The sequence below is a fragment of the Somniosus microcephalus genome, chromosome 31, assembly GCF_052327205.1.
Source record: "Somniosus microcephalus isolate GS21.2 chromosome 31, FLI_Smic_1.0, whole genome shotgun sequence".
In the NCBI taxonomy this organism is placed as follows: Eukaryota; Metazoa; Chordata; class Chondrichthyes; order Squaliformes; family Somniosidae; genus Somniosus; species Somniosus microcephalus.
This window is the reverse complement of record NC_141017.1, coordinates 19444709-19469711: the sequence shown is the minus strand read 5'-3', so window position 1 is coordinate 19469711 and position 25003 is coordinate 19444709. Positions and strand designations below refer to the sequence as shown.

General features: G+C 47.6%; 1 protein-coding gene across 5 annotated transcripts in view; it reads right to left on the bottom strand.

The window, feature by feature from the left end:
- LOC147097605 (adhesion G protein-coupled receptor E3-like) overlaps positions 1–25003 on the bottom strand; it is an 84596-nt gene that overhangs the window by 29674 nt on the left and 29919 nt on the right. For 2 of the 5 annotated variants that reach the window (XM_085971571.1, XM_085971572.1), the window contains 7 exons: positions 22580–22726; positions 20923–21069; positions 14616–14762; positions 8929–9075; positions 7139–7291; positions 2613–2650; positions 1333–1510 (listed from right to left, as the gene is read on the bottom strand). In XM_085971571.1, coding sequence (XP_085827697.1) covers positions 1333–1510; positions 2613–2650; positions 7139–7291; positions 8929–9075; positions 14616–14762; positions 20923–21069; positions 22580–22726 — 957 coding nt within the window. The remainder of the gene's footprint in view (positions 1–1332; positions 1511–2612; positions 2651–7138; positions 7292–8928; positions 9076–14615; positions 14763–20922; positions 21070–22579; positions 22727–25003) is intronic. The other 3 variants (XM_085971573.1, XM_085971575.1, XM_085971574.1) reach the window with 2 other exon arrangements.

The window sequence follows — 25003 nt, the reverse complement described above, 5'->3', positions numbered from 1 at the left end:
TGGCCTGTAGTTTCCTGCTTTCTGTCTCCCTCCCTTTTTGAATAAAGGAGTTACATTCGCTATTTTCCAATCTAATGGAACCTTCCCCAAATCTAGGGAATTTTGGAAAATTAAAACCAACGCATCAACTATCTCACTAGCCACTTCTTTTAAGACCCTAGGATGATTCAAAATAGCTTTTGAAGTCAAATGCTGCATCCAATTGCCACACAGCAAGATCCCACAAACAGCAACAGGACAGGTTACCAGTTAATCAATTTTGGCGGTATTAGCTGGGGGAAAGACCGTTGGCCAGAAAGCTAAGAACATAAGAAATAGGAGCAGGAGTAGGCCATTCAGCCCCTCGAGCCTGCTCCACCATTCAATAAGATCATGCCTGATCTGATCTTGGCCTGAACTCCAATTTTCTGCCCCCCTAGAACTGGGATCTTTAGCATCCACTGACTGATATATATATGGATATATATTGTATTGCAGGCTGGGAAACCAGAGTAGGATGAAGCCAATGGCTAAATGGGATTCCAAAGGTTAAGTTACAAGGAGAGATTACACAAATTAGGGTTGTATTCCCTAGAATTTAGACGGTTAAGGGGTGATCTGATCGAAGTTTTCAAGATATTAAGGGGAACAGATAGGGTAGATTGAGAGAAACTATTTCCGCTGGTTTGGGAGTCTCGGACTGGGGGCATAGTCTAAAAATTAGAGCCAGGCCTTTCAGGAGTGAAATTAGGAAACACTTCTACACACAAATGGCGGTAGATGTTTGGAACTCTCTTCCGCAAATGGCAATTGATGCTAGATCAATTGTTAATTTTAAATCTGAGATTGATAGATTTTTGTTAACCAAAGGTATTAAGGGATATGGGCCAAAGGCGGGTACAGGAAACTTTTGTTTAACCGGAGGTTAAATGTCCGGAAAGCTCTATCTACCAGCAAAATTCAGGAGCCGTTTCCTATAAGTTTTTTTTACTTCTCGTTGCTTTTTTTCCAGTCGTGGCTCCCAAGCGTCTAGCTGAAGTTGTTGCTTAGCTACAGAGACGCTTTTAAGCTGCGGCCGACTGTTTTGAAGCTGTTTGTTGATTCACACGGAGCTGAGAAGCTCCGTATGTTTTAACATTAGCGCTGGTTTATACGGCAGTTTTGATGGGACGGCACCAACTCGGTCCCGTCAGTGCCGGATACCAGAAAGTTTCCTGTATATGGAGTTAGGTCGCAGATCAGCCATGATCTCATTGAATGGCGGAACAGGCTCGAGGGGCTGAATGGCCTCCTCCTGTTCCTATGTTCCTATGTTTATAGAACACAGCAAGGACCACATGACTGTTACATTACCAAAACTGTTGGATGAGAAACTCTTTTTTTCTTTGTGAAGTAATTTGCGGGCAGCTGCAATTGTATAATTTTCCATCACTTCCAAGAAATTGGAAACCAGCTTCTGGGCCTCTTTCGAATTTCCATTGTGCAACTTTGAAATGCTGATGAAAGACTGACTGGCAAATGAATCAATATCCTGTTGGGACAGAAGACAGCAATCAGTGAAGCTATTGAATTAAGTTTGGAGAGATCCTTTCACTGATATCACATCACATCAACACATTCAGACTCACTCAAATACAGGGAACTCTCGATTTACTGGCACCGGAAATCTCTGTTAACCGGCAAAATTCAGGAGTAGGTTCAGGTAAGTTTTACTTCATATTAGTGGCCGTTCCTGGATCTGTGGCTGTGTAACCGTGGTTCCTGCACCTGTTGCTAAGCAACAGGGATGCTTGGTTTGTGGCCGGGCTTCTTGCACCTGTTGCTAAGCAACAGGGAAGCCTGGATTTGTTGCTGTGTACGGAGCTCTCGTACCTTTTAACTATGCCTCTCTGTAACCCGGACTTTTTGATAAACCGGCACCACGCCGGTCCTGTCGGTGCCGGATAAAAAAGAGTTTCCTGTAGCTCGTAATGATAGTAATGTTGCGTGTGCTAAAACCAGGAGCTTGATATATGAGGCAGAGGAAGATACAGGGCTATGGGGAGAGAACAGGGGCAGTTTTGGATTGGTCTAGCACAGACATGATGGGCTGAATGGCCTCCTCTGCTGCAAACCTCTATCCATTTGTGCTAAATTTTTTGATCCCAGCCAGGGTATCAGTGGGCTGGGTTGTGGGGGGGTGGGGTGCGGAGAGACATGGGGGGTCGGGGGTGGGGGGGACAGGGCTTCAATTGGTCTCAGCACCCTTGTCTAGGGAAGGGACGAATCAGCCAAGCTTCCCGCTCCCAATTGCTATCCAGTGCCTCCCATTGGTTAAGTGCATGCGTGTGGGCACTGGGTGAGGACAAACCTCAGCTTGGTCATGGCGCCCTGTATGGTTCACTTAATTGCCAATCCATACTCCTGCGACTGGGAGAAGAAGAATGGTCACTTGGGCCAAGAACTGGAGAGCATCCATTGCCTATGAACCTGCACTCCAACAAGGGTCAACTGCTGGGGGCAGGATAAGCGGATATTGGAAAAACAGACAAAAGAAATTGGAGCAAAGCCTTGTCACCACAAGTGCACTTACAAGCTGAGCCATAGTAGATCTAAAAATAAGTTCTACTCAATGTGCGCACTTGGTAACTTACCGGAAGTGATGAAGTCTTAGGATGAAAGTCTTTCAGCTCTGCAAAGAGAAAAGATGGAAATCAAACCACTAATTCAACAGGAAAGGCTAACGCTCCCAGTGCAGTACTGAGGGAATGCTGCACATTCAGAGGTGATGCCTTTCGGATGAGACGTTAAACCGAGGCCCCGCCTGCCCTCTCAGCACCGTTAAGCACCCCATGGCACTATTCGAAGAAGAGCAGGGGAGTTCTCCCCGGTGTCGTGACCAACATTTATCCTTCAACTAACTTCAGCAAAAACAAATTATCTGGTCATTATCACATTGCCATTTGTGGGAGCTTGCTGTGCGCTCAAATTGGCTCCCACACTTCCTACATTACAACAGTGACTACACTTCAAAAGTACTTCATTGGCTGTAAAGGCGCTGTTTAAATATATCTTTCTTTCTTGATGTTGTTTGTAAAGCACCTTCAATCCAACTACATTATTCCTTTTTACTCCTCATTGCATCATTATTCTCTAGTCTTGGGTGTGATTATTCTTAGCAATGGAGCAGTCAATAGGATCCACTCTAAGTGCCCCCAGGGGCCGAGATAAATCCTTCAGATCTTGCTGGAGTGGGGCATCTTGCAGTGTGCCCCATCAGATAGACTTTTTCCTGCACCCTTAAGCGCGAATAATTTTTGCGCCGTCAGTTACTGGAAGTGCGAGCGACTAACGGCGCGGTGAGAGAAACAGAGCATCTGGGGACCTTAGTGAACGACAGGACCAACAGAGCATCTCCTTAACCAATAAGAGTTAAGGATTGAGAAAGAAACAGAGGAACGACGGAGAAGGAGGGTGAATTCGAGTCAAATCAGATATAGAAAGAGAAATAAAGAGGGAAAGAAAGAGTGGATTAATAGAGAGAGAAGAAGAGGCAGAAAGAACAAGTAAGAAAAAAAATCAAAATTTTACATTTTTAAAATCTCTAAAAAGAATTGACTACATGCAGGAATGAAATTGAACAGTTTAAATTGTTCCCTTTCTGGGCCAGAGAGGTTGATTTGCACTGCATTAACAATTATCACGTTGTTAAAAAGTTACTAACACTCGTTAATTGTCCACGTTCTGTGGTGAGCTTAATAGGCAATTAATGCACAAATCCGGCAAGTTCTTAGAAATAACGGCGAGGCTAAGGACGAGATGCCGCTTGTGTAAAGAGTGGAGTGGCGTAAATCGACCAGCAAGTTCCGGCGACTTACAACTCACGGCGTATCTCTTCGCCCCCCTGAACTTCAATTCAATTCAATTTTATTTGTCATATATGCAGCAGACGTGTGTACTGCACAATGAAATGTTGATTTTTACGAGTCCTCCCAACATTGGAATAAACATCGAACTTGCTGGTCGATTTGCGCATTGATGACGCTGTGTGTCGTTAACCCGTCGTTATTTATCCAGCACGATCCGGCCGGTTGTTAATTCAGACAGACGCCATTGTGGAGGCGAGTCGGGCACAGAACCGCAGTGGGAGGCAGACAAACATGCTGGCTTGAGAAGGTCAAAGAGAACAAAGAATCGCAACAACAACAGAAAATGCTGGAAAAACTCAGCAGGCCAGGCAACATCCGTGGAGAGAAAATAGAGTCGACGTTTCGGGTGAAAGCCCTTTGTCAAGACTAAAGAAGCACAGGAAATGAAATAGATTAAGAGGCCAGGCTGGGAGAGAACAAAAGAGAAGAAGAAACATTAAGAGGTATTCAAAATGAGATGAGATGGTGATAGGACTAGTGGAGACAAAAGACGGCTCTAGAGTAGGTGTGAAATGCGCAGAATTGGAGACAGCTGCCATGTGGGAGAGAGAAAATAAAGAAATTGTGGGGGGGGGGGTGGAGGCCAAAACAAAGGTGTGGATAAAAAATATAAGTAAAAATGTAATAGGGGCCGAGGTTATGATCTGAAATTGTTGAACTTGATATTGAGTCCGGAAGGCTGTAAAGTGCCTACTCAGAAGATGAGGTGCTGTTCCTCGAGTTTACGGTGAGCTTCCGTGGAACAATGCAAGAGGCCGAGGACGGTGAGGTCCGAGTGGGAATGGGGCGGTGAATTAAAATGACAGGCGACCGGAAGCTCGGGGTCACCCTTACGGACTGAACGGAGGTGTTCCGCAAAGTGGTCGCAAAGAATCGCAACACTCTCATTCCTGGGACTCATTGCGAGGGGGTGTAAAGTCGTTACCCTGACAGTCTTTGGTTTATCGGTAAAGGCAGGCTCTCCATTGACTGGAACAAAGCCTCCATCACAGAAGAAACCTCCCACTGTATTGTTACAGGTTGCACTGGGCCTGCAAGCACTCATTAGGCGCGATCTTGCCAGCCCTGGGGAGGCGGGACTACCGGGAAAATGGCAGAATCTGGGGGCGGGTGCCCATCTCCTTGGAGGCGGGAAGGGGATTACAGCCACTTATCTTCCTATTAACAGGTAGTTAACAGGCAGATAAGAGGATTATCTCCATTTTGCCCACACAAGCGCGGGCTTCCCGAAGGCTCCAAACCCCGCCAGGGTCACCGAGGCGAGCAGTGAGTCTGCGGGGGTCGGAGGGGTGCAAAAGTGCGCTGTGAAGGTAAGTGATGGGTGCAAGTGTAGAGTGGTGAGTATGTGAGGTGAGTGGAAAGTGTTAGAAAAAGTTTACTTACCTTTGTTTCTTCCTGCAGGCTTCAAGCGTTGGGGATGCGGAGAGTCTCGTACCTCCGCGGCAGAGATGACAGATGGCTGCTGCATTCTCCAATGCAGCAACTATCTAATTTCTGCTAAAGAAAGAGGTTTGATGAGGTCTTGAATTCAAGAACTCATCAAACTACAGAGAATGTCAGTGTTTGACAGCTTCACAGACAATTGATCTGTCAATAATTTTTGACAGCTGAAACGTCATAGGCTGACGTTCTCTGTAATCCGCTTCCCCTTAATTGGCCTGCTAAGCCTGCTGGGCGGGCTTAACAAGGTCAATCAAAGGAAAATAGCGTGGGTTGGTCAGAGGTCGATGGAGGCGGGACTAAAACCCAACAAGTCGGAGTCCCGCCTCCAAAAGCTGTCCATTGGCAAAATCCAGCTCATTGTATCCACACACGCATTAAAATCTGCAATAAATAAGAAAGTGACTTTACGAACTTAATCAGCTTTTGGGAGATCTTCTTAAAAAAAAGTTGGGGAAAGCGGTGAAGCGAAGGAATGTTTCGCTCATCAACTTGAAGGAAGTTAGTGCCAAAGAACAATGGTTGAAGTGGGCCTGGCTGGCATGACTCTGGAACGGCCGGTCCCCCGAGCCCTGCCCTGCTGGGTCCCACCTGCCAATCGGCCATCTCCTGAGGCCGGCCTAATGGACATCTGCCACCTCGACCCCGAGCCCCCAGTGTGCCGCAGTGTCATGGAAAGAGCCCGAAACTCAAAGTCAAGGGGAACTGGGGACCGGGACTGGATACAGCCAGCATTCAAGAGTTCATGGAGGTGGAGAGATACTCTGAATGGCAGGATGTAAATGGAAGGTATCGCCTTAGGGTAGTAGGTGGGGGTAGTGCTGAGAAGGGGCAGATAAGTAGCAGATGGGCTATGGAGAATTACTCCATTATATTTCAGCTCTGTGATATAATCCAGTTCCCTAACATCCAAATCAATCCTCTTGGTATTATAGGCTGGACTTTATGTATAAAATTATGAGGGACATAGATAAAGTAGATAGAAAGGACCTATTTCCCTTAGCAGAGGGGTCAAAAACATGGGGGCACAGATTTAAAGTAATTGGGGGAAGGTTTAGAGGGGATTTGAGGGGAAATTTCTTCACCCAGAGGGTTGTGGGGGTCTGGAACTCACTGCCTGAAAGAGTGGTAGAGGCAGGAACCCTCATCACATTTAAAAAGTACTTGGATGTGCGCTTGGGATGCTCTAACCTGCAGGGCTATGGACCAAGAGCTGGGAAGTGGGATTAGGCTGGATAGCTCTTTGTTGGCCGGTGTGGACACGATGGGCCGAAATGGCCTCCTTCCGTGCTGTAACTTTCTGAGATTCTATGATTTGCAATAATGAAGCTGTGAAACGGTGTATATTATAAAGACTAATAGAAGAAATATCCCTCGTGACAGAGATTAACCCCCTCTAGCTTCCAAAGTCCAAGGACACAGTGGCTGAAGAAAATCCTTCGATACACTCACAGTAGGACCGGCCATTTTTAGTGCGACACCCGGCATTGGGTCCACAGGTACGGGACAGACACAGATCAGCTGCAATGGATGTCAAACAAACATACGCAAGTTCAAGAAGTTCAGAAGGGGCAGACGGAGAAAAAAGAAAGAATGAGTGACGTTAACACTTATCATCCTCAACTTCATAGATAGCTCATTGTGTTTTCAGCCGTGGATCAGTGGGCCGTGTTCTCACATCCGAGTCAGAAGGTTGTGGGTTCAGAGTCCCACTTCAGGGATGATAAGCAGGCATGCTAGCTTGAGGAGAGAACAAAGAATCACAACACTCTCAGCCCGGGACTCATTGCGATTGGGAGTAAAGTCTTTACCTTGACACTGAACATTTGCTTTAATGGTAAAGGTAGCTTCTCTGTTGGTTGAGATAAAGCCTCCATCACAAGTACAGTAGAAACTTCCCGCTGTATTGCTACAGGTTGCATTGGGCCCGCAAGCTCTCATTGTATCCACACACTCATTAAAATCTGCAATAAATAAGAGAGTGACTTTACTAACTTAACCAGCTGTTGGGAGATCTTCTTAAACGTTTTCTGGGGAGGCGGTGAAGCGGAGGAATGTTTCGCTCCTCAGTGTGAAGGAAGTGAGTGCCAAAGAACAACGGTTGAAGTGGGCCTGGCTGGCATGACTCTGGAACGGCCGGTCCCCCGAGCCCTGCCCTGCTGGTTCCCACCTGCCAATCGGCCATCTCCCGAGGTCAGCCTAATGGACATCTGCCGCCTCAACCCCGAGCCCCCAATGTGCCGCAGTGTCATGGAAAGAGCCCGAAACTCAAAGTCAAGGGGATCTGGGGACCGGGACTGGATACAGCCAGCAGTCAAGAGTTCATGGAGGTGGAGATATACTCTGAATGGCAGGATGTAAATGGATGGTATCATCTCAGGGTAGTAGGTGGGGCTAGTGTTGGGAAGGGGCAGTTAAGTAGCAGATGGGCTATGGAGAATTATTCCATTATATTTCAGCCCTGTGATAGAAATATCTCTGTGATATAACCCAGTTACCGAGCAGCTAAATCTCTCCTCTTGGTTTTGTAGGCAAATAACAAAGCTGTGATGTGCCAGCTGTGGCTCAGCTGGTGGCCACTCTCGCCTCTAACTCAGCAGGTTGTGGCTTTATCGTCCCACTTCAGGGACTTGAACACAAAAATCTCGGCTGACACTTCAGTGCTGTACTGAGGGAGTGCTGCACTGTCGGAGGTGCCGTCTTTTGGAGGAGACGTTAAACCGAGACCCCGTCTGCTCTCTCAGGTGGACGTAAAAGATCCCATGGCACTATTTCGAAGAAGAGCAGGGGAGTTCTCCCCGGTGTCCTGACCAATATTTATCCCACAACCAACATCATTAAAACAGATTATCTGGTCATTATCACATTGCTGTTTGTGGGAGCTTGCTGTGCATAAATTGACTGCTGCGTTCCTACATTACAACAGTGACTACACTTCAAAAGTTCTTCATTGGCTGTAAAGCGCTTTGGGACATCCTGAGGTCGTGAAAGGCGCTATAGAAATGCAAGATTTTTTTCTTTTTGTGCTTCATTACGAAGGAGAATAAAGTCTTTCTTTACCTTGGCACTGAGCTAATGTTTTATTGGTAGATTCTCCAGTGCTTGACTGAAATTCACTCTCACAGGTGCAGTAGAAATCTCCCAATGTGTTGGTGCATATTCTAAATTATATTCATAATTTACCATTTACTGTATTCTGTTAACAATACCTAATGAGTTAATCTATCCCTTGGGTTCGTGCCTTCTAATGACCTCCTATATCCTACAACCCATCTTTTTCCATTTTAGTTTTCTTCCAGTGTGAAAGGTGCTTTTCTACATAGGTCAACTCATCATCAAATCTTATAATACCGAAGGAGGCCATTCGTCCCTTTGTGCCTGTGCTGGCTCTTTGAAAGAGCTATCCACCACTCTTTCCCCATAGCCCTGCCAATTTATCCGTTGATTGAAAGGGCAATTTTTATTATCAATCATGATCCAGTGTTCCCCTGGCAATCTATTCAATCCTTTGTGTGTGCTCTGCACCCTGTGTCACTTTGAGCATTTACTGAAAGACAGGTGAATGTTTTAGATGCAGCTCCTGCAGCAGAATAGTCTTTACCTCGGCACTGAGTCTGTGTTTTATTGGAGAAGGTACGTGCTCCAGTGGTTGAGTTAAATCCTTCATCGCAGGTGCAGAAGAAACTTCCGAATTTGTTGGTGCATCTTGCATTCAAGCCACAAGGGTCTGCCTCACACTCGTTAATATCTGGAGTAAAAAACAATCTTATAATCTCCTTGAACGCCTTCATGTACTGATCATCTCTCAGTCCGGCTCTAACTTCTGTTTGAAGTGGGGTTCCTGCGACATTTATCTCCCTGTGTCATGGCTCAACATCTGGAGAATTCAAACTCAGAGAACGTCAACACCGTTCAGCACCGTGTAGCAAGTGACGTGCTGGGAGGAGATACCAACAACATGGACAGTAGGTCCTTTCTGGGCCAATGTTTCTCCCCTCCTGAAGGCGATGACTCCCATTGGGGGCTCTCCAACCTCTCATCCAAGTGTCCGATCCTCCTGGGTGAGGCTAGACAGTGAGAGTCAGCAGATTGTGGGGGGAGGCATCACTGGTGGGTGTGACTTCAGATTGTCCACCCATTCATAGAAACATAGAAACATAGAAGATAGGAGCAGGAGTAGGCCATTCGGCCCCTCGAGCCTGCTCCGCCATTCAATGCGATCAGGCTGATCATCCAAATTCAGTACCCTGTCCTTGCTTTCTCCCCATATCCCTTGATCTCTTTAGCCTTAAGAAATATATCTAACTCCTTCTTGAATATATTTAATGAATTGGCCTCTACTGCCTTCTGTGGTAGAGAATTCCACAGGTTCACCACTCTCTGGGTGAAGAAATTCCTCCTCATCTCTGTCCTAAATGGCTTACCCCTTATCCTTAGACTGTGACCCCTGGTTCTGGACTCCCCGACCATCGGGAACATCCTTCCTACATCTAGTCTGTCCAGTCCTGTCAGAATTTTATAAGTTTCAGTGAGATCCCCTCTCATTCTTTTAAACTCCAGCGAATATAAGCCCAATCGACCCAATCTCTCCTCATACGTCATTCCTGCTATCCCAGGTATCAGCCTGGTGAATCTTCACTGAACTCCCTCCATGACAAGAACATCCTTCCTCAGATAAGGCGACCAAAACTGCACACAATACTCAAGGTGTGGTCTCACCAAGGCCCTGTACAACTGCAGCAAGACATCCTTGTTCCTTCTGTTCACTCTGAATGCAAAGAAAATCCAATCCTTAAGTCTCTCTGAGGTGCCAGAAAATTCATAATTTACCATTTTTTCTGCTAACAATGACTGACAAGTTCTCTTATCCTTTGGGTTCATGTCTTCTAATGACCTTCTATATTCTTCAACCTATCAAGTTCCATTTCAGTTTTCTCCCAGTATGATTGGTACTTTTCTACATAGGTCAATTGATCACAGAATCATAGAATGTTCCAGCACAGAAGGAGGCCACTCCAATTAGTCCCACTAACCCTGCTCTTTTCCCATTTTTCCTTTGATTGATAGGGCAATTTTTTAAACTATCAATCATGATCCACCATTCCCCAGGCAATCTATTCAATCCTTTGTGTGTGCTCTGCACCCTGTGCCACTTTGTGCATTTACTGAAAGACAGGTGAATGTTTTGGATGTCGCTCCTGTAGCAGAATAGTCTTTTCCTTGGCAATGAGTATAGGCCCAGCCTGCTCAACCTTTCTTCATAAGTCAACTCCCTCATCTCTGGAATCAATGGAGTGAATCGTCTCTGAACTGCCTCCAGGTGAGTGTGAAGCGAGATTGCCCACCCATTAACTCGGTATGTGAAGACAATCGAGGGGGTTATTTTGGCCAAAGGGCAAAAACAGGCACTAAATGGGTGCTGTGCTGATAAGAAGTGCCTGTTTGATAGTGTGGATTTAGCATGCAATTTTCGGGCTAATTTATGATCATCATGAGTTAAACATGCCTGAAGGTGCTGAAACCGACAACTGCAGGTTCAGCAATCAAGTGCTGATTAGGCACAATATTCCTGGAGCTGTACATGTAGCCTGCACTCTTCCACTGAATGTGTGGAGTGGGCTGGCTGGGAGAGAATCCAACGTGGAATGTTGGCTCAGGGACCGAGTGAGAGGGCCGCCCAGGTTCTCGGACACGGCACTGGAGGTCCTGGTTGAGGAGGTCCAGAGGAGGAGGGATTTCCTGTACCTGCAGGGGGTGGGGGCGGAAGGAGTCCACCTTGCCCTTCCTGTCCCTCCTATCCCTTTCTCCTGCAGCAGCTGGTGCTGGTAGCATAGTGGTACTGTTACTGGGCTAGTAATCAGTCCATCCTGTCCGCGCCGGCCAACAACGAGCCATCCAGCCTCATCCCACTCCCCAGCTCTTGGTCCGTAGCCCTGCAGGTTAGAGCATCCCAAGTGCACATCCAAGTACTTTTTAAATGTGGTTAGGGTTCCTGCCTCTACCACTCATTCAGGCAGTGAGTTCCAGACTCCCACAACCCTCTGAGTGAAGAAATTTCCCCTCAAATCCACTCTAAACCTTCCACCAATTACTTTAAATCTGTGCCCCCTGGTTTTTGACCCCTCTGCTAAGGGAAATAGGTCCTTTCTATCCACTTTATCTATGTCTCTCATAATTTTATACACCTCAATAAGGTCTCCCCTCAGCCTCCTCTGTTCCAAGGAAAACAGACCCAGCCTATCCAGTCTTTCCTCATAGCTAAGATTCTCTATTCCCGGCAACATCCTTGTAAACCTCCTCTGTACCCTCTCTAGTGCAATCACATCTTTCCTGTAATGTGGTGCCCAGAACTGCACGCAGTACTCTAGCTGAGGCCTAACTAGTGTTTTATACAGTTGAAGCATAACCCCCCTGCTCTTGTATTCTATGCCACGGCTAATAAAGGCAAGTATTCCGTATGCCTTCTTAACCACCTTATCTACCTGGCCTGCTACCTTCAGGGATCTGTCGACATGCACTCCAAGGTCCCTTTGTCCCTCTACACTACTGTGTCCTATCATTTAATGTGTATTCCCTTTCCTTGTTAGCCCTCCCCAAATGTATTACCTCACACTTCTCCAGATTGAATTCCATTTGCCACTGTTCTGCCCACCTGACCAATTTATTGATATCTTCCTGCAGTCTACAGCTTCCTTCTTCTGTATCAACCACACAGCCGGTTTTAGTATCATCTGCAAACTTCTTAATCATACCCCCTATATTCAAGTCTAGATCATTGATATATACCACAAGAAGCAAGAGACCTAGTACTGAGCCCTGCGGAACCCCACTGGAAACAGCCTTCCAGTCACAGAAACACCCATCAACCATTACCCTCTGCTTCCTGTCTCCGAGCCAGTTTTGAATCCAACTTGACACTTTGCCATGGATCCCATGGGCTTTTAACATCGTGACCAGTCTGCCATGTGGAACCTTATCAAAAGCCTTGCTAAGGTCCATATACACTACATCAAACGCACTACTCTCATCTACCCTCCTTGTTACCTCCTCAAAAAATTCAATCAAGTTTGTCAGACACGACCTTCCCTTAACAAATCCGTGCTGACTACCCTTGATTAATCTGTGTCTTTCTAAATGAAGATTTATCCTGTCCTTCAGAATTCTTTCCAATAATTTTCCCACCACCGAGGTTAGGCTGACTGGCCTGTAATTACTCGGTCTATCCTGTTCTCCCTTTTTAAACAAGGGTACCACATTTAAATTTAAGTATCAGTAATGGGATTGTTGTAAAAACCCATCTGGTTCACTAATGTCCTTTAGGGAAGGAAATCTGTCGCCCTTACCCGGTCTGGCCTATATGTGACTCCAGACCCACAGCAATGTGGTTGACTCTTAACTGCCCTCTGAAATGGCCCAGCAAGCCACAAACCGCTCCGAAACAAAATTAAAAAAAAGAAACCGGACCGACTACTCGACCTCGGCACAGGCTACGGACACGGCAACGGCACACCCAGCCCAATCAACCCTGCAAAGTTCTCCTCACCAACATCTGGGGAATTGTGCCAAAATTGGGAGAGCTGTCCCACAGACTAGTCAAACAACAGCCTGACAGTCATACTCACAGAATCATACCTTTCAGCCAATGTCCCGAACTCCTCTATCACCATCCCTGGGTATGTCCTGTCCCACCGGCAGGACAGACCCACCAGGGGTGGCGGCACAGTGGTATATATTTGGGAAGGAGTGGCCCTGGGAGCCCTCAACATTGACTCCGGACCCCATGAAGTCTCATGGCTTCAGGTCAAGCATGGGCAAGGAAACCTCCTGCTGATTACCACCTACCGCCCTCCCTCAGCTGATGAATCAGTACTCCTCCATGTTGAACACCACTTGGAAGAAGCACTGAGAGTAGCAAGGGCACAGAATGTACTCTGGGTGGGGGCCTTCAATGTCCATCACCAAGAGTGGCTCGGTAGCACCACCACTAACTGAGCTGGCCGAGTCCTGAAGGACATCGCTGCCAGTCTGGGACTGCGACAGGTGGTGAGTGAAACAACATGAGGGAAAAACCTACTTGACCTCGTCCTCATCTGCCCATGACAGTATTGGTAGCAGTGACCACCGCCCAGTCACTGTAGAGACGAAGTCCCGTCTTCACACTGAGGACACCCTCCATCGTGTTGTGTGGCACTACCACCAGAACAGATCTAGCAGCTCAAAACTGGGCATCCCTGAGGTACTGTGGGCCATCAGCAGCAGCAGAATTGTATTCCAGCACAATCTGTAACCACATGGCCCGGCATATCCCTCACTCTACCATTACCATCAAGCCAGGGGACCAACCCTGATTCAATAAGGAGTGTAGAAGAGCATGCCAGGAGCAGCACCAGGCGTACCTAAAAATGAGGTGCCAACCTGGGGAAGCTGCAACACAGGACTACATGCATGTTAAAAAGCAGAAGCAACATGCTATAGACAGAGCTAAGCGATCCCATAATCAACAGATCAGATCAAAGCTCTGCAGTCCTGCGACATCCAGTCGTGAATGGTGGTGGACCATTGGACAACTAATGAGAGGAGGAGGCTCCATGAATATCCCCACCCTCAATGATGGTGGGGCCCAGCACATGAGTGCAAAAGACAAGGCTGAAGCGTTTGCAAACATCTTCAGCCAGAAGTGCCGAGTGGATGATCCATATCGGCTTCCTCCTGAGGTCCCAGTTACCGAGCAGCTAACTCTCTCCTCTTGGTTTTGTAGGCAAATAACAAAGCTGTGATGTGCCAGCTGTGGTTCAGTTGGTAGCACTCTCGCCTCTAACTCAGCAGGTTATGGCTTCATCGTCCCACTTCAGGGACTTGAACACAAAATCTAGGCTGACATTTCAGTGCAGTGCTGAGGGAGTGCTGCACTGTCAGAGGTGCCGTCTTTTGGAAGAGACGTTAAACCGAGGCCCCGTCTACTCTCTCAGGTGGATGTAAAAGATCCCATGGCACCATTTTGAAGAAGAGCAGGGGAGTTCTCCCCGGTGTCCTGGTCAATATTTATCCCTCAACCAACATCATTAAAACAGATGATCTGGTCATTATCACATTGCTGTTTGTGGGAGCTTGCTGTGCATATATTGACTGCCACATTTCCTACTTTACAACAGTGACTACAGTTCAAAAGTTCTTCATTGGCTGTAAAGCGCTTTGGGACGTCCGGAGGTTGTGAAATGCGCTGTATAAATGCAAGTTTTTTTTTTCTTTTTGTGCTTCATTACGAAAGAGAATAAAGTCTTTCTTTACCTTGGCACTGAGTTACTGTTTCATCGGTAAAGGTAGATTCTCCGGTGCTTGACTGAAATCCACTATCACAGGTGCAATAGAAATCTCCCTCTGTGTTGGTGCATGTTGCATTCGAGCCACAAGGGTCTGTGCCACACTCGTCAATATCTGGAATAAAAAACAATCTTATAATCTCCCTGAACGCCTTCATGTACTGATCATCACTCAGTTCGGCTATGGCTTCTGCCTAAAGTGGGGTTCCTGCGACATTTATCTCCCTGTGTCATGGCTCAATTTCTGGAGAAGTCAAACTCAGAGAACTTCAACACTATTCAGCACCGTACAGCAAGTGACGTGCTGGGAGGAGATACCAACAACATGGGCAGTAGGTCCTTTCTGGGCCAATGTTTCTCCCCTCCTGAAGGTGGTGACTCCCATATTCACTAGAGTTTAGAAGCATGAGAGGGAATCTCATTGAAACATATAAAATTCTGACAGGGCTAGACAGACTGGATGCAGGGAGGATGTTTCCCCTGGCTGGGGGGGTCTAGAACGAGGGGTCACAGTCTCAGGATACGGGGTAGGACATTTAGGACTGAGATGAGGAGAAATTTCTTCACTCAGAGGGTGGTGAACCTGTGGAATTCTCTACCACAGAAGGCTGTGGAGGCCAAGTCACTGAATATATTTAAGAAGGAGATAGATAGATTTCTAGTCACAAAAGGCATCAAGGGGTATGGGGAGAGAGCGGGAATATGGTATTGAGATAGATGATCAGCCATGATCATACTGAATGGTGGAGCAGGCTCGAAGGGCCGAATGGCCGACTCCTGCTCCTATTTTTCTATGTTTCTATTACGAGGCGTTCATCATCCAATCTCTCAGCCAAGTGTTCATTCCTCTTGGGTGAGGCTAGACAGTGAGAGTCAGCAGATTGTGGGTTGAGGCATCACAGGTGAGTGTGAAGCGAGATTGCCCACCCATTAACTCGGTATGTGAAGACAATCGAAAGGGTTATTTTGGCCAAAGGGCAAGAACAGGCACTAAATGGGTGCTCTGCTAATAAGATGTGCCTGTTTGAAAGTGTGGATTTAGCATGCAATTTTCGGGTTAATTTATGATCATCATGAGTTAAACGTGCCTGCAGGCGCTGAAACCGACAACTGCAGGTTCAGCAATCAAGTGCTGATTAGGCACAATATGCCTGGAGCTGTACATCCAGCCTGCGCTCACCCTCTTCCACTGAATGTGTGGAGTGGGCTGGCTGGGAGAGAATCCAACCTAGAAGGATGGCTCAGGGACCGAGTGAGAGGGCCGCCCAGGTTCTCGGACACGGCACTGGAGGTCCTGGTGAAGGAGGTCCAGAGGAGGATGGATGTCCTGTACCACCGGGGGGTTGGGGAAGGAGTCGACCTCGCCCTCCCTGTCCCTTTCTCCTGCAGCAGTTGGTGCTGGTAGCATAGTGGTATTGTCACTGGGCTAGTAATCCAGAGACGAGAGTTCAACTCCCACCACGGCAGCTGGGGAATTTAAGTTCAGTTAATTAAATCAAACTAGAATTTAAAAAAAAATCTAGAATCATTAATGAAACTATCGGATTGTCATAAAAACCCATCTGATTCACTAACATTCTTCAGAGAAGGAAATCTGCTGTCCTTACCTGGTCTGGCCTATATGTGACTCTTAACTGCCCTCTGAAATGGCCTAACAAGCTACGAATCAAAATAATAAAAATGAAACCGGTCATCCACCTCGGCACCGGCTACGGACACGGCAATGGCACACCCAGCCCAGTCGACCCTGCAAAGTCCTCCTCACCAACATCTGGGGACTTGTGCCAAAATTGGGAGAGCTGTCCCACAAACTAGTCATGCAACAGCCTGACATAGACAGACTCGTACCTTTCAGCCAATGTCCCAAACTCCTCCATCACCATCTCTGGATATGTCCTGTCCCACCGGCCGGACAGACCCACCGGGGGTGGTGGCACAGTGGTATACAGTCGGGTAGGAGTGGTCCTGGAAGTACTTAACATTGACTCTGGACCCATGAAGTCTCATGGCTTCAGGTTAAGCATGGGCAAGGAAACCTCCTGCTGATTACCCCCTACCGCCCTCCCTCAGATGATGAATCAGTACTCCGCCATGTTGAACACCACTTGGAAGAAGCACTGAGAGTAGCAAGGGCACAGAATGTACTCTGGGTGGGGGGACTTCAATGTCCATCACCAAGAGTGCTTCGACAGCACCACTACTGACTGAGCTGACCGAGGCCTGAAGGTCATACCTGCGAGTCTGGGCCTGGGCCAACACGAGGGAAAAACATAATTGACCTCGTCCTCACCAATCTACCTGTCGCAGATGCAACTGTTCATGACAGTGTTGGTAGCAGTGATCACCGCACAGTCATTGTGGAGACGAAGTCCCTCTTCACACTGAGAACACCCTCCATCGTGTTGTGTGGCACTACCACCAGAACTGATCTAGCAGCTCAAAACGGGACATCCCTGAGGTACTGTGGGGCAGCAGAATTGTATTCCACCACAATCTGTAACCTCATGGCCCGGCATATCCCTCACTCTACCATTACCATCAAGTCAGGGGACCAACCCTGATTCAATAAGGAGTGTAGAAGAGCATGCCAGGAGCAGCACCAGGCGTACCTAAAAATGAGGTGCCAACCTGGGGAAGCTGCAACGCAGGACTACATGCATGCTAAAAAGCGGAAGCAGTATGCTATAGACTGGGATAAGCGATCCCACAATCAACGAATCAGGTCAGAGCTCTGCAGTCCTGCCACATCCAGTCGTTAATGGTGGTGGACCATTAAACAACTAACAGGAGGAGGTGGCTCTATGAATATCTCCATCCTCAATGATGGTGGAGCCCGGCATGTGAGTGCAAAAGACAAGGCTGAAGCTTTTGCAACCATCTTCAGCCAGAATTGCCGAGTGGATGATCCATTTTGGCCTCCTCCCGAGGTCCCCACCATCACAGAAGCCAGTCTTCAGCCAATTTGATTCACCCCACGTGATATCAAGAAACGGCTGAGTGCACTGGATACAGCAAAGGCTGTGGGCCCCGACAACATCCTGGCTATCGTGCTGAAGACTTGTGCTCCAGAACTAGCCGCGCCTCTAGCCAAGCTGTTCCAGTACAGCTACAACACTGGCATCTATCCGACAATGTGAAAAACTGCCCGGGTATGTCCTGTCCACAAAAAGCAGGTCAAATCCAATCCTGCCAATTATCGCCCCATCAGTCTACTATCAATTATCAGCAAAGTGATGGAAGGGGTCATTGACAGTGCTATCAAGCGGCACTTACTCACCAATAACCTGCTCACTGATGCCCAGTTTGGGTTCCGCAAAGACCACTCGGCTCCTGACCTCATTACAGCCTTGGTCCAAACATGGACAAAGGAGCTGAATTCAAGAGGTGAGGTGAGAGTGACTGCCCTTGACATCAAGGCAGCATTTGACTGAGTGTAGCATGAAGGAGCCCTAGTAAAACTAAAGTTAATGGGAATCGGGGGGGAAACTCTCCACTGGCTGGAGTCATATCTAGCACAAAGGAAGATGGTTGTGGTGATTGAAAGTCAAGCATCACAGCCCCAGGACATCACTGCAGGAGTTCCTCAAGGCAGTCTCCTAGGCCCAACTATCTTCAGCTGCTTCATCAATGACCTTCCCTCCAACATAAGGTCAGAAATGGGGATGTTCCCTGGTGACTGCACAATGTTCAGTGCCATTCACTGCTCCTCAGATAATGAAGCAGTCCATGCCCGTATGCAACAAGGCCTGGATGACATTCAGGCTTGGGCTGATAAGTATCAGGTAACATTCGCGCCACAGAAGTGCCAGGCAATGACTATCTCCTACAAACGAGAGTCTAACCACCGCCCCTTGACATTCAATAGCATTACCATCGCCGAGTCCCCCACCATCAACATCCTGAGGGTCACCATTGACCAGAAACTTAACTGGACCAGCCTCATAAATACTGTGGCAACAAAAGCAGGTCAGAGGCTGGGTATTCTGCGGTGAGTGTCTCACCTCCTGACTCCCCAAAGCCTTTCCACCATCTACAAGGCACAAGTCAGGAGTGTGATGGAATACTCTCCACTTGCCTGGATGAGTGCAGCTCCAACAACACTCAAGAAGCTCGACACCATCCAGGACAAAGCAGCCCGCTTGATTGGCACCCCATCCACCACCTTAAACATTCACTCCCTCTACCACCGGTGTACCGTGGCTGCAGTGAGCACCATCTACAAGATGCACTGCAGCAACTCGCCAAGGCTTCTTCGGCAGCACCTCCCAAACCCGCGACCTCTTCCACCTAGAAGGACAAGGGCAGCAGGTGCATGGAAACACCACCACCTCCAAGTTCCCCTCCAAGTCACACATCATCCTGACTTAGAAGTATATCGCTGATCCTTCATCGTCGCTGGGTCAAAATCCTGGAACTCCCTCCCTAACAGCACTGTGGGAGCACCTTCACCACATGGACTGCAGTGGTTCAAGAAGGCGGCTCACTACCACCTTCTCAAGGGCAATTAGGGATGGGCAATAAATGCTGGCCTTGCCAGCGATGCCCACATCCCATAAACGAATAAAAAAATAATATGGTGCTGGTCAGCATGGCCTCACGTCCTCCCTTTCCCCTGGTGACTCCTATGAGCTGTCCAATGAGGTGGAGTAGCACAGCACCCACTCTTTTTAGGTGAAGTCCTCAGAGAATTTCCAGAATAAATGTTGATAGAGTGTTGGTGAAAGTCTTGACAAAGTGCCCCAGAAAGCCTCCCGATATGTTTCTAACCCCAGCAGCAAGTTAACAGTAAAAGGCGATATACCTTTAGATAGCGCTCAATTTGGCCTAGAAATTCAGTTGCGTTTGCGCCCAATTAGGGGCGAAAGAGTGGGTTGCGCCGGAAGTTGCGTCGCGCCCGAAATTAGGTGGGCCCTAACATCGGCGTTAGCCGGTAGCGCTGCGCCGGCACCGATGACGTCATCGGTGTGCGCAGTGCCCCGGTACCGCCCGAAACCACGCCGATCCCCATCTTCAGTAGCGGCCGCCTCTTCCGTGGCGGGCGCTAACAACATCGGGAGACCGGGTCCTTACTGCAGCCTTAGCGGCGCAAGTTAAGGTGGAGGTGCGGGGCGGCCGCTTTTTTGGCGGCCGCCTGCCCGCACCTCCTTCCCCGGCCTCCTCCACCCCCCCCCCGCGGCATTGCCGGCTGGTTTCCGTGGAGCCCGGCACTTCTCCGTTGTGCCGGGCTCTTTTGCCGGCACTTGCAATCGGGGCTCCGGCCGTTGCAGGCACCTCCCCCTTAAGAGAAGGGGGAGGCCTGCAGTACAGCAGCCTGCCGCACCGCATCGGGTGGTGCAGCGGGACCGGGAGCGCTGAAATTCACTTTCAGCGCCCCAAGCAGGGCGGACACACCCTGTACCAGCGCCCGGTTCCGCTTTGGGGCGCTGAAAGTGAATATGGGGCGGGCACAACTGGCTCCGCGGCGGGCGCAAAATTTTCAGCGCAAACGTGCTGGCGGGGCTATACCCAATTTCTAGGCCAAAATCCTTAGCAACTCCATGCTTGCTCCCGATCAGCTGGTCGCTGTTCGGAGAGGGCACTCAGTCAAGCGCTAGCCACCAAAACGCTGTGCAGCCTCCTTAATGGATGCTAGCAGGCAATGGAAGTGGCAATCAGCTGTTTAACTATCCTCCGGACGGCCATTCCCAGTGCAGGCTTCAACTCCTTTACCAAGATGGTGGCTTGCGCTAAACGCGGGCTAAACCAGCGTTTCAACTTTGGCCACCTCGGAGGCTCTTTAGCGCCTGAACTATCCAGTATCCAGGGAAAATTGCCAATCCTTAAGTGTTTCTGAGGTGCAAACAAATTCATAATTTACCATTTACTGTATTCTGTTAACAATACCTAACGAGTTAATCTATCCCTTGGGTTCGTGCCTTCTAATGACCTCCTATATCCTACAACCCATCTTTTTCCATTTTAGCTTTCTTCCAGTGTGAAAGGTGCTTTTCTACATAGGTCAACTCATCATCAAATCTTATAATACCGAAGGAGGCCATTCGGCCCTTTATGCCTGTGCCGGCTCTTTGAAAGAGCTATCCACCACTCTTTCCCCATAGCCCTGCCAATTTATCCGTTGATTGAAAGGGCAATTTTTATTATCAATCATGATCCAGTGTTCCCCTGGCAATCTATTCAACCCTTTGTGTGTGCTCTGCACCCTGTGTCACTTTGAGCATTTACTGAAAGACAGGTGAATGTTTTAGATGCAGCTCCTGCAGCAGAATAGTCTTTACCTCGGCACTGAGTCTGTGTTTTATCGGAGAAGGTACGTGCTCCAGTGGTTGAGACAAATCCTTCATCGCAGGTGCAGTCGAAACTTCCGAATCTGTTGGTGCATGTTGCGTTCGAGCCACAGGGGTCTGCCTCACACTCGTTAATATCTGGAGTAAAAAACAATCTTATAATCTCCCTGAATGCCTTCATGTACTGATCATCTCTCAGTCCGGCTCTAACTTCTGTTTGAAGTGGGGTTCCTGCGACATTTACCTCCCTGTGTCATGGCTCAACATCTGGAGAAGTGAAACTCAGAGAACGTCAACACCGTTCAGCAGTGTGTAGCAAGTGACGTGCTGGGAGCAGATACCAACAACATGGGCAGTAGGTCCTTTCTGGGTCAATGTTTCTCCCCTCCTGAAGGCGATGACTCCCATTGGGGGCTATCCAACCTCTCATCCAACTGTCCGTTCCTCCTGGGTGAGGCTAGACAGTGAGAGTCAGCAGATTGTGGGGGGAGGCATCACTGGTGGGTGTGACTTCAGATTGTCCACACATTCATAGAAACATAGAAACATAGAAGATAGGAGCAGGAGTAGGCCATTCGGCCCCTCGAGCCTGCTCCGCCATTCAATGCGATCATGGCTGATCATCCAAATTCAGTACCCGGTCCCTGCTTTCTCCCCATATGCCTTGATCTCTTTAACCTTAAGAAATATATCCAACTCCTTCTGGAATGTATTTAATGAATTGGCCTCTACTGCCTTCTGTGGTAGAGAATTCCACAGGTTCACCACTCTCTGGGTGAAGAAATTCCTCCTCATTTCTGTCCTAAATGGCCTACCCTTCATCCTTAGACTGTGACCCCTGGTTCTGGACTCCCCGACCATCGGGAACATCCTTCCTGCATCTAGCCTGTCCAGTCCTGTCAGAATTTTATAAGTTTCAATGAGATCCCCTCTCATTCTTCTAAACTCCAGTGAGTATAAGCCCAATCGACCCAATCTCTCCTCATACGTCATTCCTGCTATCCCAGGTATCAGCCTGGTGAATCTTCACTGAACTCCCTCCATGGCAAGAACATCCTTCCTCAGATAAGGCGACCAAAACTGCACACAATACTCAAGATGTGGTCTCACCAAGGCCCTGTACAACTGCAGCAAGACATCCTTGTTCCTTCTGCTCACTCTGAATGCGAAGAAAATCCAATCCCTAAGTCTCTCTGTGGTGCCAGAAAATTCATAATTTACCATTTTTTCTAACAATGACTGACAAGTTCTCTTATCCCTTGGGTTCATGTCTTCTAATGACCTTCTATATTCTTCAACCTATCAAGTTCCATTTCAGTTTTCTCCCAGTATGATTGGTACTTTTCTACATAGGTCAATTGATCACAGAATCATAGAATGTTACAGCACAGAAGGAGGCCATTCGGCCCATCGTGCCTGTGCCGGCTCTTTGAAAGCGCTCTCCAATTAGTCCCACTAACCCCGCTCTTTCCCCATTTTTCCTTTGATTGATAGGGCAATTTTTTAAAAATTATCAATCATGGTCCAGTGTTCCCCAGGCAATCTATTCAATCCTTTGTGTGTGCTCTGCACACTGTGCCACTTTGTGCATTTACTGAAAGACAGGTGAATGTTTTGGATGTCGCTCCTGTAGCAGAATAGTCTTTACCTTGGCACTGAGTCTTTGTTTTATCTTTAAATATAGATTTCCCAGTGTTTGAGACAAATCCGTTGCCACAGGCGCAGTTGAAAGACCCGGCTAGGTTGATGCAGCTTGCATTGGGGCCGCATGGGTTTGACTGACACTCGTTGATATCTGGAATGAAAAAGATACTTACAATTTGCCCTGAGCACTTCACCCTACTGACCACCTCTCAGTCCAGCTCTAGCTTCTGAATCTCAGGGAGCTTAACACCATCCAGCACCGTAGCGGTGATGGGAGGAGATACCAACAACATGGAGAACGGATCCTCTTCAGGCCAATTTTTTTCTCCTCTTCCTTCCCCAAAGACATTGTCTGCCCTAGTACCCCAGCCAACTGACAATCCGTCATGTGTGAGCTTAGCCAGTGAGTGTCAACAGGCTATTTGACTATGGGGTCGTAGGAGGCCAGAGGCCAATCCTGTCCTCACGCAGCATCCACGCGCTGGTACTGTCTAGTAGGGGTCGCTAGAGAGGCATCAGAAGTACAAAACATGGCTGATGTTCCCTCCCTGTCTCAGGGTTATTGAGGCTAATTGCAGTGTTCCTACTGCTACCCTGACTGAGATCAACTAACTCAGCACAGACCAGGAATAAAACCTGGGACTTGACAGCAGGTTCATACAGTGTAAGACAGTCCCACTAGTGATCATCATATTGAACACAGAGGTATATAACTTGTGCTGGTTCACACATTGTTCTGATGTCACCACGGGTTATGAAGGTTAATGAATTGCTTTCAGTTGGAATGGTTTAGCGGGACAGATAAGGGTCTAAAGACCACTTAGATTATTAGTAGCAAATCTGTTAACTGTGAAATCGCCCTGAAAAATCAGTATTTCTCAACATGAATTACGTGCACCATTGGGTGCCAGGAGTGTTTTCATTGTGTTATATTACTCCTTAACCCCTTGGTTTCTCCCTTTCTCCTGCAATCTGTAGGCTGTGAAACTCATACCGAGCACTGCATGATCACTACTACCCCGTCACCGCATCGTCTTTCCAACTCCCGTCAACCTCAGCATGTCCTGCACTGTGGAGCTTCATCTGGGTTTGTCAATCAGCACAAATATTCCTTTTCCATGGAATTGAATTTATTTTACATTAATTTTTCCTCCCATTCCCTCGTCCTCTGGAAATCTTAGCCTTTCAAAATCATCTAGAGGTTAGAAACTACGCTTGTTGATATTAACACATCAACACTTCATATGTTTACGTGACATTCCTCAGTCCATCATTTTCATGGGTTAATGTCTACATTAAAATGCCAGACAGAGGAACGTCATATGAAAATGTTAAGCATTGGTTCTCTAATTTCAAACCCTTGACCATCAGTATTGACTTTACCATGAGTCACTTCAACTAATTTGGACTGGAAGAACGTGATGGAGAAGTCATGGGACAGTGGGAATGATGTGTCTAATTCTAGTTTACTATAGCTAAGTACAGTGGCGTAATGGCAGTGGCCTCGTAGTTATGGTACCGAACTAGCAACACAGGGGTCAAGTCCCAATCATGGCAAGTTGTGAAATTGAATTCAATAAATGTGGGCTGGCACCAGAAAATGGATTGTCACAAAAACCCGACTGGTTCTTTAATGCCCTTCGGGAAAGGGAACCCGCCATCCCTAACTGGTGGATGTAACTTCAGTCCCACACTACAGGGTTGACTCATAATGCCTCAGGGAGGTTAACTAGGGATGGGAACATCCAATAAACAATAATAAAAAAAAAGAATTGTAGTACTCCTTTAGAGAGTGGGGTATCATCAGCACAACTCGTTATTTCAACTAACAGCAATATTCACAATACAGAGCTCTTTGACTGTGGCCCTGGACCAACTAGATGTCCATAGAGTGCATTCCTCTTGTGATGACTATGATGGAATGCTACACAGATGCTTCAATGGCCACGTGGATACCATCCACCCAACGGCACCTGGACAATAACAAGAGATTTAGATCGGGTCAGAAAATCGCAAGTTCCTGACCACAAAAGCAGACCAAAGCTATCTCACTCATTATTAGAAGCATCAGCCTTTACATCACCATTGACTGGAGCAACACGTACGTAAGCGCCAAATTTCATCAAATTAACTCAAGGACTCCCTATCTCCTGCACGAGGTGCATAACCAGCACAGGACCACCTAATTATCAACAAGCACATTCATTCATCACCTTGAGCCAACATCTCATTCAGAACCGATCTCCATCTCCGGCTGGATGATCCATAATTTCTGCACAGATTACAAGCAAATTTAGGCCAGTCAACACCTAATCATCTAATAAATCCTCAAATTACAATTCTCTTTGTAACTCTACAGCTGTGTTAACTCATTTGGCAAGGCGCTTGGCTTGAAACTGAAAAGATTAGAAACCCACTGAGTTCCAAT